This window comes from Urocampus carinirostris, chromosome 2, assembly GCF_059441175.1.
Source record: "Urocampus carinirostris isolate Australia breed hairy pipefish chromosome 2, RoL_Ucar_1.0, whole genome shotgun sequence".
NCBI lineage: Eukaryota > Metazoa > Chordata > Actinopteri > Syngnathiformes > Syngnathidae > Urocampus > Urocampus carinirostris.
The window spans coordinates 6,661,758-6,676,491 of record NC_142350.1 but is presented as its reverse complement, the minus strand read 5'-3'; the positions used below and the strand labels follow the sequence as shown (position 1 = coordinate 6,676,491).

Genomic DNA, 14,734 nt, shown 5'->3' with positions numbered 1-14,734 from the left:
TTTGCCGAAATTGTTGATATTTTTCTAGTTTTTCCAAAAATAGATTTTGTTTTGGGAATTCTTTTTCTCTGTTTTTTTTTTTATATGATTGTTTTTTGAAGTTTTTGTGAATATAGCTTTCCTGCTTTATATATATAATTTCTTTCTTTGTATAATATTCATTTTGTTTTAAAATATTTTTGTTTATCAAATATTATTCTGAGTTTTTCAATTTTTTAAAATATCCTTTCCTCTTTATTTAAATCTGTTTTTTTGGGGGGGAGGGGTGGTTCTTTGTTTCCCCGGACATCTTTTTCCCAAAATATTTATTTAAAGGGGTTTTTTTGACAGGAAAAAAAAGAAAAAATAAATAGAAAAAGAAAGAATAAGGAAAAAAAAGAGAAATATTTGAAGAAAAGAAAAAGAGAGAGAGAAAAAAGGTAACAAAGAAGGGTAAGGGGTAAAAGCGGAAGAAGGAAAAGAGAAAGTATGTATAAGTTGTTTTGTTTTAAAATAGGAAAAAGACAATCAAAAATAAAATGAGCATGATATGTTTTTCAACATCATGAAAAATACAGTAAATAACAGGCTAGGTAATCAATTTAGTCCTGCTTGAATAAAAAAAAAATCTGCTTCATAACCTATTGACACCATGAACTTGCATTATAAAGACCAACGGATGTTCCCACTCTCTAATACTTATTTTCTGCTCACTGATTTCCTCAGTCCCTAATTTCAAGCACCGTCTCCTTCTCCTCAGTCAGAACTACCAGCACGGGATTTTCCAGTCCATCGGTTTCAAAGAGTTCCATGACTACCTGACGGCTCCTGAAAACATCTCCCAGCAGGAAAAGGAGGCTCTTCGTAGCAGAGGTTGCTTCCAGAATCCTTTTCCGTCTTTTTTTCTTGCATCACAGCCTCCCTTTCCTTCTCACTTTAGGCGTGGACGCTTTGAAGATTGCTACCAGGCGCTATGCTCGCAAACAAAACAAATGGGTCCGGAACCGCTTCCTCCGACGTGAGTTCTCACCTTCTCTTCTGCGAGAACTCGTGTTTTTTCATAGTTGTGCGATCTGATCGATTATGGTGCCGTTAACCTTTGCTCTGTGGGGCTGCTTTAAAGTGACAGTGTGTAATAATCCACCACGATTGGTCACTGTAGCTTAGAATCGAGCTGAAGCGCGTGCATTTGAAAATACGGACTATGGAAGTCCAAACGATACCACTTTGCCAAATTCTGAAGCCTACTTCCATAGTTTTTGCTCGTGTGAATCCCTGTGACAATATAAGACCTAGCTAGCCGGCGAGGAAGGGATTGGGAGCCCAATGAGAATTTGTCAAGTACCCTGAATGCTGCCAAGTGGCTATCATGAGTGGCTAGAGAGGGTAACAGTGGAATATGCCTTAATCACGGTACTCTGCGATGTTCAGCTGTGAAAAATGAATTACACTAAAGGAGGTAGCAGGATCAGCTCATAATAGCAGCTAATGGTGAGCCGTAGCCTGCAGCCAAGTGGCTGACATGAGTGGCTCTAGAAGAAAACAGTGGATAAAAAGTGGAAGATGCTTGAATCAGGGGACTTTGCGATGTCAGCAGTGGAGGATGAATGACACTGATGGATGAAGCAAAAGCCGTTAACTATAGCGGCTAGCGGAAACCCATGGCCTGCAGCCAATTGGCTAACATGAGGAGCTAGAGAAGGAAACAATGGGAAATAGTCAAAGATGCCTGTATCGCGGGACTCTGCAACGACTAGGTGTGTAAGGCAAGTGACACTTAAGGATGAAGCAGCAGCAGCTACCAATTACAATAGCGGCTAGTGACGAGCCATAGCCTGCACCCAAATGGCTAACATGAGTAGCTAGAGAAGGAAACGGTGGAAAAAAATAAAACAAGCCTTACTTACAGGACTCAAGAATATTCCCTTGCGTGACCCGCTGTAAAAGGGGAGGGACGTCCAAGGATGAAGCAAGATCAGTTAGAATTAATAAGAACAGCTAGCGGTGAGCCACAGGCTAAAGCCAAGTGGTTAACATAAATATCTAGAGAAGGAAACGGTGGAAAATACTTGATGATGCCTTGATTACTGGACTCGTTGAGCTGTGGAAGACTAATGACATGGTAGTACAAAGCAGGAGCCATAGCTGGCAACTAAGTGGTTAACATGAGAGGATAGAGAAGGAAACGGTCTGAAAAAAAACATCAAAGATACCTGAATCATGGGACTGAGAGACCTTAGCTGTTGGGAGGCCAGATACACTGTAGGACGAGCCATAGCTTGTAGCCAAGTGCCTAACTTGTGGGGTTAGAAACAAAAACAATGGAATAAGACATGCCTGGGTGATAAGACTCTGTAACCATTGCATGCAGGACTCCGCTGTGGATGGTAAATGGTAGTTAAATGTTAAAAGCACCACAGGGGGGGGGCTACTTTCAAGCTGTAAATATTTACACACTGTCACTTTAAAAAAAAAAACAAATACAACCCTTAAGAGTCTAGAAAATTGGTTTTTATAATGAATCAATGTTTTTTTTCACCCAGTTTAGGTTATTTAGTGTTTTTTTTGGTCTTATGTAATTTTTAGTCCATTAAAAAGGGGCAAAATCAGCTCATTTTTGCTACTTGGTCGTTAAGAAAAAAAGGGAACTTAGGGATCTGCCAATTTTGGAAACATTCCGTTACTCACAGGTCGAACTCCACTGCATGGTTACCTGCCACAGTCCGTGACACCAAAGACTGGATAAAGGAACACACCTCGGCCAAAATAAACTGTCCGCTTGGCACGGGCTCTCCTTTCCCATCTTGATCCACTCGCTGTGTTTTCCGAGCCGGCTTATATAAAGGATGCGTTTCTGCGGGTTTGAGGTGGGAACCCTAAAGTAACCCAGCCGCCTAATCCCGTTAGAGCAAGGGTGGGAAAACTACGGACCGTGGGCCACATGCCCAAAGCTTTTTTTATCCGGCCTGCCAAACAAAAATGGTCAAAATATCTCACCTCATTAGCTGCACCGCTTATCCTCGGTAGGGTCGCGGGGGTGCAGTAGCCCATCCCAGCAATCATCGGGCAGTGGGCAGGAGACACCCTGAACTGGTTGCCAGCCAATCGCAGGGCACACAGGGACAGACAACTCGCTCATTCACACCTAGGGACAATTTGGACCAACCAATCCACCTGAAATGCATGTCTTTGGAATGTGGGAGGAAACCGGAGTGCCCGGAGGAAACCCACGCAAGCACGGGGAGAACATACAAACTCCGCACAGTAAGTCCGGTAGCTGGATTTGAACCCACACAGGAGGTTCCCAAGACCTTTAGAACTGAGCCGCACACACGCTAACCACTGCGCCGCCGTGCTGCCCTGGTCAAAATATAATGACAATATAGATAATAGTTAATAAAGTACTACAATTAAAAAAGAAATGTCCCCAACTCTGTCCCCATCGTCCTTCTGTGTGTCTACCATAAAATACTACTAAAAAACAGTGCGAAAATACCAAAGAATTGCTTCAAAACTTAACATTAAATGTAGTGCTTAAAAACAGGGACATATTTTATTTTGCTTTCATTATGTAAAGAAAAAAAAAACTAAAAATACTACAAAAATTCAATACAATAAAACTATAATACAAAAATATTACTACAGAAATACTACAAAAATATTACAACATCAATATAAATTATTACTACAAAATTACTATGTAATTACAACTAAATACATAATAAATTGAACAAACTACAACTATAGTAATACTGCAAAAATGCAACTACAGTAATAAAAAATACTATGCGTTCACAACAAAATTTCTACAATGGAAATACGACAAAATATTCCAAAAATAATACTGTGGATATTCTACAAAATACTACTGCAAAAATACTACAAAAAAAGAAAACTACAGTAATACTAATAATCAACTACAGAAATACTACAACAATATGACTGCAGAAATACTACCAAAATACAAAAAAGAAAACTACAGTAATACTACAAAACTAAATATCAAATTTAGTGCTCAAAGCAAAATGATATATTACCTTCCCTGATATATCATTTTGCTTTAGTTGTGAGGGTTTCAAAACCATTTTAATGTGGAACAAATTTATTTGATAAGAAAACTAAAGAAATATGACATGTCGATTTATGAATTAGTATACATGCTAATATAACAATGAGAAAATGGATAGGTGTCCAGGATCGTCCACATGGCTGAAATTTCTTAACCCAACGTGGCCCCCGACTCCAAATAGTTGCCCACCTCAGCGTTAAAACGTGAAGCCACGCCTTCAAGCGCCGTTCTAGCGCCCGCACACGCCATCTGGCCTCCGACGCACGCCTGTCACATACGTGCGTAATCCGGCGGGAGATCTGCAAATAAGATCCACTTTCTTAGTTGAGATGGAAGTCGGAATTTTAACGTTATCAAGGCAGGAGTGGCTTTTCAACCTGGAGCCAAAGATTAAGTGTATTTGGACACTTTTTTTTTCCAGTTTTTGAGAGATCCCCGTATTTGATCGTGATCATTTCTCATATCGTCATTGCTTCCTTTTTTGGTCTTGTCAGTCAATTTTTTCACAGCTTTGATTATTATTATGTTTTGTAACATCAAACAACAATGATAAAGTACTTGAGAACACTGATGGCACTTGATGTTACTAATTGTACATTTATATATAATTTAAATAGTAAATATAACAAACATTTTTTTGCATTATGGCCCTTTATTTATTTTATATTTTTTTGGGAGGGGGTGTGATTAAATTGGAAAAGCTCTTTTTTATTCATTTATTTATTTGCTATTATTTCATTTATCGCCCGCCCTGAGACTGGGAGGTCGCTGGTTCAAGCCTCGGCCGGGTCATACCTAAGACTTACAACATTGGTACTCATTGCCTCCCTGCTTGGCGCTCGGCATTAAGGGTTGGAATTGGGGGGTTTGGTCACCTAATGACTCCAGACACTTCAGTTGGGTTGAGCGAGGGGGCTGGGAATCTTCTCCTCTGTATCAATCGCCCAGAAAGAGTCAGAAATGTGAATGTGTTCTTGACTCTAGCCACCTCCCACTAGGGAACTATGGCTCCGGTATGTAATATAATATAATATATATATACATAATTATTTCATGTATTTATATTAATCCAATTTTCGGGAGTTGTTTGATTAGGAAAAGCTCTCTTTATTTATGAATTCATTATGTTCATTTTATCACAATTATTATGTATTTTAATTTATATATAATTTTAAAAACCGTTTGCAAGTTTTTTTCATTTAAAACAACTAAAAGAAACTTAAAGTTATTTTATTTTTTTCTTCGTCAAACAATCCTACATTTGGGATTTATGTAAAAAAAATGTTGTTTTTGTTTTAAAAAGCAAGCAGTTCTTTTTTGGTTAAATGTAAATGATTTTGCTTCTATCCATTCTTTTTCTCTTCCCTATGGGGAAATTCCCGTTATTCTGTGCCGTTTGAGTCCCAGTGACATGAAATGGTATATTTTGTGTCAAAATGGCCTTATGCCTATGTTTAAAATATTTTCTTGAATGCTTAACTGCCTTCTACCACAGGACACACAAATATGTATGCAGGATAAAATATTTTCAAATAAATGACTGATTGTACAGTGTTCATTTTACCTCTGAAACGTGATGGGTCCCGGGGACTCGCATGCTCAAAAATCTATGGGTCCCAACAGAGATCTATGGGTCCCCAAAATTTAGTGTGCTCCATGCCCTTACAAATTGTCGTATTTTCCCTTACAAAATACAAAAAAGATCTTTTTTTTTTTCTTCAAACATGTTTATTTATGTAGTTTAACATGTTATATTGTACATGTTTTTCCTTATATCATATATATTGTTAATGAACATTTTGTTGTGAAACACTGAGTTGCTCGACATCAATGAGGTTTATTATTAAAAAAGTTCAAAAATGAAGTCGCTTGGACGTTCACTGTAGAAGAAAAAATACATGAAAATATAATTAAGTAGAATAATACATTTTCTTATTCAAATGATTAATTTATTTTCTGCATTAAATTATTGCTGGTAATATACTGATTAAAAGGGATCACCACAAACCTGTCTTTTTTCATTTTCTCCTTTTATACTTCCTTTTTTTATTAACTTCTTTAAACAACATAATCATTCGTAATATAATGCATCAAAGCAAGTGAGCCGTTTGAGAGCCGGCTCTCTTTAATGAGTTCACCTGAAAAAGACGCTTCTCTAAAAAGAGACGGACTTTTACTGCACAACCCGAACTCGAGATCGGCGTACAGACGAAAACTCGAAACGCGAGACCAAAACAACAATGGCGGATCTGCCTGACGAAAATTTTAGAGTGCGGTAAATCTTTGTTAAAAAATGATAATGACAATTTCGTGTCAAAAAAGTTGATTTGACACAATGTGTCCCCAGCAAAAATTATGGGTCTAGGACGCAGGGACCCGGGCAAACGAGAACACTGATTGTAGTACATGTACTCTAAAGTGCTAGGTCCCCAGTCATGTTTGATTAACTTATGTTGCAAACAGAAGTGAGAAAAAACTAACAAATTGATGCTTTTTCATTGCTTTAATCATAATATTCCCCACCTAATGTCAATTTCGGTTATTAGTGCATTTTCCATGTTCAAAATCTCCAGTGTGAACTGTCACTCTACCCCATTAATCTGATATGGTTCTATAGTCACAAGACTCTGATGTCACAATATTTTGGGTGGGTAAACATTGGCGGAGAAGTGTATGTCCTAGTCTTTAATCAACATTTGTTCAATGTTTTCTTATTGTTTACTGATTAGGTCAAGCATATGTATGAATGGATGAATGAAAACTTTATTTCGAACATTAAAATAAAAACAGGACAAAAACAATGAGTCGACAACAAAATAATGTAACATAACATGTTCGAAACGGGTAGTCCGAAGTAGATGCTTATTTTCCCTACCCCTTCACCTTCCCTATTAAATACACCAATGATAACAACAACAATAGTAATAATATTAATAATAACAGATATGACCTAATAATAGCAACAATAACAACAAAGATAACCGTAGTTCTACACGCACTATTCCCAATCTCTTGTATCACTCATTCCCCATTTTCTTCATCTCTGTATTCCGCCAGTAATGCTTTTTTGTGTTTAAATTTGAACAAGTGAATAGTTGGACATTGTTTGATCTCGTCTTGTAAATTGTTCTAAAGTTTAACTCCACACACAGACACACACATACTTTTCCTGGTTGTTCTCACCTTTGGGATTATGAATTTACTACAGCCCATCAAGTTATAATTTCCCTCTTTCCGAATTAATAATTTTTGGATGTTTTCTGGCACCATGTTTTTGTTGACCTTAAATAACAGTTGTGAAGAGAAAAATTTTATTAAATCATCCAATTTTAATAATTTGGACTGCATGAATAAAATACTAGTATGATCCCGATATCCTACCCTGTGTATGGTTCTAATTGCACGTTTTTGGAGGATAAAAAGGGGCTGTAGTGAACTTTTGTAATTATTTCCCCAGACTTCTGCACAATATGTTAAGTATGGCAGAACTCGAGAACACTATAATAAATACAATGCATTATAGTTTAATATGAATTTGGCTTTATTATTGAAATGCTTTTAGATACCTTAGTTTGTATGTAGTAGGAACCAATATTATTTTATTTTATATTATGGTTAATAAACATGTTAAAAATATTTCACAGTAAGCATTGTATACTAGCTTTTTTTCATCACACGAGTAATAAGGGCTAACTCAAGCATAAAATGGTCCCGCTATTACTGTCCCCCCCTGTTACTGCCATGCACTGTAACACATTTGGGCTATGTGCTGTGCGAAATAACTGATAAAATGTAACAATTTTTGAGTGAAGGTTACCATGCAGTGAAATCACACCGAAAAGTAGGAATGACCTAATAGTAAATTCCGTTTTACTAGCTTCGTCATCAGTTTAACTGCTGTACAGTACAATAAAGAAGATAAGGGGAAGAAGAAGACGAGGAAAGGGGAAGGCCGCTGTGAATGGAGTCAAGCATGTGTTTCTGCAGCGTGGATGAGGGCCAGTTGGGCACAGCTGGCTGTCGGGGCTTGTTTTTTTTCTTCTTTTTTTTTCTTTTTTTTTTTTTGCGACTTGACAAACGACTGCTGGTGGTCTCGGTGGCAACAGGTGGAGGGAAATTTCAACAGCTGCTGCACGCCATCCACTCGCTAATGTTCAGTTTCATTTTAAAGACTGCGTTTGAAAGAGTCAGTTGTTCGATCTAGTAGTTTTTATCCTCCTGTTCATTTTTTGTATACTTGAAGCTTCAGTTAACAGTTGTTATGTTCTGCTGCCTCTTTTACAAAAGAACATGAAGACACAAATCTAGCATGACCAAAAAATATAACATACTAGGGATGCTCCATGATGAGTCACTTAACCCCACGATTTTTAGCACTTATGTTATTTTTATATTCTATAAGAGTCAAAGCCAAAACTTTGAGTGTAGTCTCTCTACTTCTTTGTAAAATGCGCGAGTAAACCAGACAGCTTTGCCGTAATTACTAGCCATTATCCCCGATCGTAGAATGCTGCGATCAGGGAGTGTCGAAAGGCACTTTTGTCCAGGCCGGCTGCTATCTGGGTTTCATTTCCGTCAATAACGAACTGCATTCGTGCGGTCGTGATCCGTTATCCGCTTTCCCATATTGCTGCGAGTGAAAACCAGCAGAAGGTACTTTTGTCTGGAGGCATGCTGTTTTGGCCTGCCTAAAATGAAATGCACAGTTGTGGTTGCTATCAGTTATCCCCGGTATACTATTCCTGAGAGCAGGGGCCGGCAATGTGCATTTTGGCCCGCTGAAGCGTGCCATTCTACACCTAAAAATGAACCGGACATTTTTGGCCGCAATCCCTTATCCCCACTCGACTATTGCTGAGAGTGGGGCCCAAGGGAGCAAATTTGTCTCATGCCTGGCAGCTCTTTTGTTTTGTTCTCTCTGGCATGAACAGCTATTGTGAAACTGGGTTCTATTATCCCTAGTTGACTATTGCTGAGAGCAGGGGTCAACACAGTGCATTTTTTTGGCCGTGATCTATTATCCCCTGTCAACTACTGTTGCTGAGAGTGGGGCCTGAGAAAAGTAAGTTTGTTACATGCCTGGGAGCTACTTCCCAGAATTTCACATATCATGAGGGGGTTCTGGTCCCCATTAACCGCAACAAACAAAGGATTACAGTTGTTTTGCAACATTCGTGTCTCCTCTCTACCTTTTCGTAATATGTACGAGGCACTGGAGAACTTGGCTATAATCAGTTGCATGGCTGAGGCTCTAGTGATCTTGAATTTCAGTGAATTTCAGCGCGCATATAATTTTTATTTATTTATGTAATTAATGTATATTTGTTTAGAATTTACAATCGTCCGTAAATAAGGGTCTTAATTGAAATACAATGTGTTTATTTTCTGTACTAGATGCAAGTTGTAGTGTAAATATTTTGTACTGATGTAGCAAATCATCCTTCCATAAATTTGCTCCACGTGCAGTGCAGAAAGGGACTTCTAAAGCCGTATTTGGCCAAATGTGACATTTACTGGATGTAGCATTTGTATTTATATTTGGATCAATTCTAACTACTAATGTATGCAGTTAAGATATTATAAGTTAGTATAAGATAAGATAGTATAAGAATAAGTGATATACTTTTCTTGGTCAAGAAATGTGTGACATTCCTGTTTCACTGGTGTTCCTTTTTAAGTTTTTGGTTGCATACTGCACATCTTCTTGTTTATATCAATCATTCTCTGTGTGAGTGTGAAACCGATTCACTTAATTAGAGTGAATTAATTTACCGTAATTAATTTAATATGAACATATGCTCTGTCGTTTTAGATTTAAGTTTGTACAGGGCTCTATCTTCCTCAGAGGCGCTCAGATTTTTCCCTCTCTTAAAGGTCACCTTCACTGCGGGGGTTTTGAATTCCTATTGAAATAGTAGCACAAATTGGTCGTGTCTCCTTTACCTCTCCGCAATGTGTCCGAGGTATTGGAAAGCGCCTCCGCAATTATTTTGATTTCTGTATAGTGTAGTGACACAATTTGGTTGTGTCTCCCGCTACCTCTTCCTAAAGTGTGCGAGGCACTGGGCAACTCAAGTATAATGATTGAGTTTTTGTATAACAGCGGTTGCACCGTTTGGTTGCGTCTCCTCTCCACCTCATCTTAATTTGCACGAGGCACCAAAGAGCTCTGTAACAGTCTGTCTTCTTTGGAGGCGCTCAGATTTTTGACTCTCTTAAAGGTCACCTTGACTGCAGGTTTTCCGCCTCCCTCCCCCACCCGGTGCATCTGCATGTCTTGAGTCGATCCCAACTAGCGTCTGCAGGGAATTCGGCGTCGCCGCGTAGTGCCGGCCGCTAACGGGGAGACTTGCTGACCGACGCAGAACGCTTGCGTGAGGGAGAGGAGAGGGGGGTGGCGAACTGTCGGAGACATTATCGAGCCGGTGTGAGTCAGCAGCTTGAAGGGGCTCCAGGGCGCGGCACTCCTTTCAACGATTTGCCCGATGCGTATAGAAACACCTTGCTCGTTAGCTAACGGGTGTCAAATCATATTCACCAAATTATTCATTATTATTATTATTATTCATCAGGCACTCCCAGGAACGAAAGGGCCACTTTCCCCCCCCTTTTTTCTTTTTTTTTTTTTTTTTACGACACTCGATTGATATGCGATGTTTATGTGAGCGCCGTAAATCACGATGGCCTCGGAGGGGGCTTAATGGGCGCTCGATTGACCCGCGTGCGGTATTGCGTGTTTGAGAGCAGGACCCGGAGACGGCGTCCCGGCGGTGTACGGCCTGGATGTGACGGATGTGGCCAAGTGGGAGGAGACGGCGCTGAACCCTGCACTGCAGATACTGGACAGTCTGTGCAAGGTGTGGCCTTTCTTCTTCTACTCTTTGCTGTCCCTCACTTTAAAGGCCCAGTGTGTATTACTGTGCCGTGTAAATGTAATTGCCCCCTTCCCGAATTTTGTATTTTTTGCATATTTATCACTCAAACCAATTTTAACATCACTCAGAGACACCCTAATAAACTGCAAAATGCAGTTTTGACATTTGGATTAAATTTATTCAGGCACAAAAAGAAATCAAAACTTACTTTTTGACCATTTTTCTCACTGTCTTCTTGTCTAGCCATTCATGCAAACCTCTGGGCTGCAACCTATGGTTTGCATCTAGCTGCTATTTTTATTGATGGCTGCTCCTGCTTGGTCCTTCAGTGTCACTCACCTTCCACAGCTGGTCGTGCAAGAAAATATGGCCAAAACCTGTGATTTTGGCATTTCCGACTGTTTTTCCCACAGTTTCCTTCTTTAGCCACTTATTATGACACCTTTTTGTAGGTTTGGGCTTGCTGCAGTTGTTGTTGTTAGCTGCTCTTGCTTTGTCATTCAGTGTAACCCGCCTTCCACAGCTGGCCGTGCAAGAAAACACAGCCAAGACCTGTGATTTTGGCATCTTTGACTATTTTTCCCACAGTTTCCTTCTTTAGCCACTTAATATGACACCTTTCTGAAGGTTTGGACTGGCTGCTGTTGTTGTTAGCTGCTCTTGCTTCGTCATTCAGTGTCACACACCTTCAACAGCTGGCCGTGCGAGAAAACATGGCCAAGACCTGTGATTTTGGCATCTTGGACTATTTTTCCCACAGTTTCCTTCTCTAGCCACTCATTAAGACACCTTTCTGTAGGTTTGGGCTGGCTGCAATTGAGTCAGTGTCACTTGCCTTCCATTGCTGGTCATGTAACAGAAAATCAGCCCCGCTTATCAAGCATCTTCGACTATTTTTTTTCCTCGTTTCCCTTTCTAACCACTCATCTTAGCCACTTGCTGCACTCAGGCTCCAGACACTTGTCAAATTCTGATTTTCTATTGCAATCCTTCCTGGCATTTCCCCCTCTAGCTGTTATAGTTAGCCACCTCCACCTGCTCTGACCAACTTTAACCTTAACACCTGGCTTTATATATCGTCGCTGGCTGAAATTCTTCTTTGCTCACGCTAAAAAATAGGTATGCTTTAACGAACTTTAGTGGTGAATTTTTACACACTGTCACTTCAAAATTAAAGTCAATCTCGAATGCAGGTTTTTCTTCGGCAGCTGCATGGGTAAGATGGCAAGTAAATGTAAAAGAGTCGGCTTAGAAGATACCAAGATTGTCTATAAAGTTTTAGAGAAACCACCCAAGGTGGCGTTATTTAATTGTCTTGGCGTTGATTTTAGCACGGCTTGAGTAGAAAACGAAGTTGTCATGTAGAAAAATGCTTGATATATTTTTGGATAATCCTTAATTGACCTGTAATATTTATGCATTTGTTTACCAGGGGGAGGAGCCTTCGATCCCACCAATCAGACTCCAGCGGGCGGAGCTACACAACAAACGCAGCCGGCATACATGCGACTTTTGTGACAAAGTCATCATCGGAGACGTGGAGTGGGCCGGTGAGACTCAAAAATGACCCAAAAAAGAAAATTAAAATCAAATTGTTTATGTGCCTGGTCACGTTATGTCTCCTAATAACACACAGCGCACCTCAAATCCAAAAAGCATCGATTCCACGTGCGTAAGAAGCTCAAAAGTGAAACCGAGACTCCAACACAATCCATCCAGGACACCAACGGCGAACTCCAGGGGAGTAAAGTCGACGTTTCGAAAAAATAAGCTCCATAAACTGTGAATCCATTAAGCTTTTCATCACTTTTTTCCTTTTTTTTCTCCTGTCAGTCGGAACATTTACAACTCAACAGTTTATTATGGAGTCCAAGCTCGGATTATTTTTTCTTTCCAATTTTGTGGAAAAGTGCACTAAAGATACGTTTTAAGGACTCCGGGGGTTTGTGGAGAAATGGAAAGGATTTTTTGGGAGGGCACCGGTATGTTTTTGAGCCAAGACAATCGGACCGTTGTTCCATGACACGCTACATAAATATTTTGAACCTGTTGCTACTACTTTTTTCCTGATTTTGAAACTTCAATGCTTGAATACACTACTGGGACAAAAGTATCGGGACACTGAATGGAGACTAGGTGATAAAGCAAGAAGTAAATTAGGCTGACAAATTCTGAAAGTATGACTTGGAAAACTGAAGAAATAATGTGCCTTACTTAGATTTCTATTTTTATTTTTTCAAATCTATTGTCCGTCTTAAAGACCCAGTGTGTTAGATACAGATGTTGAGAGTTTTTTTTATTTGTATAAAATGAATGATATTGATTCAAATCATAAGATGAAAACATTATCTGATAAACATTTTTTGTATAAAAACGTGTGTGATGGTTGCTCATGATTAAGCAGTCTGGCCTTATTACCGTGGTTTTATTCTCTAGCCACTTGGATGCAGGTTATGGCCCGCTCCTAGCCGTTATTGTTAGGTTTTTATGTCCTTCAATGTCACACAGCTTCCATGCCGAATTCCGTGACTTCGATGTCTTTGACTTTTTTCAGGCTGCAGATCTCCGTAAGACGCTATTGTTATTGGGAGCCGCTCCTGCCTTGTCCTTTAGCATCTCCCGCCTTCCACAGCTATTGATGTAAGCAAACATAACTGAGTTCCATGATGCATGCATGTTCAATATTTTTTCCTCTGATCCTTACCTAGCCACTCTCGTTACCCACATACCTGCAGGTGATGGCTTGTCGTTAGCCACTACTTTTATTGTTAGCCACTCCTGCTTCGTCTTTCAGTCTCACTTGCCATCTATTGCTGGCCAAGCCAATGTCACCGACTCCTGTCATTGCAGCCCCATTGACGTTTTTCTGCTGTTTTGTTATCTAGCCACTCATGTTATCCACTTGGCTACAGGCCCTCCGCTAGCTCTTATTGTTATCGTTTGCCTCTCCTGCCTTAGCCTTCAGCATCACTCACCTTCTCCAGATGGTCATGCTAATAAACCTCGTCGAGTTCTATTTTTCAGACATCTTCAGCATTTTTTACACGGTTTCCTTCTCTAGCCACTCACGTTGTACATTTGGCTGCAGGCTATGACTTGCCGCTAGCCGCTATTTTTATTGTTAGCAATTTCTGCTTTGCTTCTCAGTGTCACACGCCTTTTACAATTAACCATGCAAGCGAACAGCACTATGTGACGTCATTCAAGCATTTTTCCCCTTTTTCCTCTGTTTTCCTCTCTATCCACTCATGTTATCCACTTGGCTTCAGCCTACACTTTTCCACTGTTATAGTCATTAATATTGTTTACAGGCCTCTTAGTAACTGCTCAAGAAAATATGGAAATATGCTTAGAAACTTTGCCAAGAGGGTATGTCTTTGCTCCATTCTGAACTAGAGTGACTTTTAGCGGCAAATTATTACTCACTTTATTTGAATTCAAATATATATCCTGTGTATTTTTCCTTATTTACAAAGAGTATTTGAATACTTAATGAACATTGATCTATGGTGACACATATATCCCAATGAATGCCAGTGTACGGCAAACATGTTGGGCGGCAGTAGCACAGGGGGTAAAGCGCTCGTCTTGGGATCAAAAGATGGCAGGCTCGATTCCCGGCTACTATGTGTTATATGTCGAAGTGTCCTCGGGCAAGACGCCGAATCCCTCATGCTCCCGATAAGGAGCCTCGCTGACACTGCTATCGGTGTGTGAGTGTGTGTGAATGGGTAAGTGTGAAGTGCATTGTAAAGCGTCTTAGGAGGTCTTCAGTGACTTGAAAAGCGCTATATAAACGCCTAACATTTAC

The 14,734-nt window shown here is 39.8% G+C and overlaps 1 protein-coding gene across 2 annotated transcripts in view; it reads left to right on the top strand.

The window, feature by feature from the left end:
- The window catches only part of trit1 (tRNA isopentenyltransferase 1), a 40,085-nt gene extending 26,232 nt beyond the window's left edge, over positions 1 to 13,853 (top strand). The window contains exons 8-12 of one of the 2 annotated variants that reach the window (XM_088328596.1): positions 740 to 852; positions 920 to 997; positions 10,796 to 10,905; positions 12,356 to 12,473; positions 12,560 to 13,853. In XM_088328596.1, the coding sequence (XP_088184722.1) occupies positions 740 to 852; positions 920 to 997; positions 10,796 to 10,905; positions 12,356 to 12,473; positions 12,560 to 12,693 (553 nt within the window). In that variant the 3' untranslated portion in view covers positions 12,694 to 13,853. The remainder of the gene's footprint in view (positions 1 to 739; positions 853 to 919; positions 998 to 10,795; positions 10,906 to 12,355; positions 12,474 to 12,559) is intronic. The other variant, XM_088328595.1, reaches the window with a different exon arrangement.
- The last annotated feature ends 881 nt before the right edge of the window (positions 13,854 to 14,734 follow it).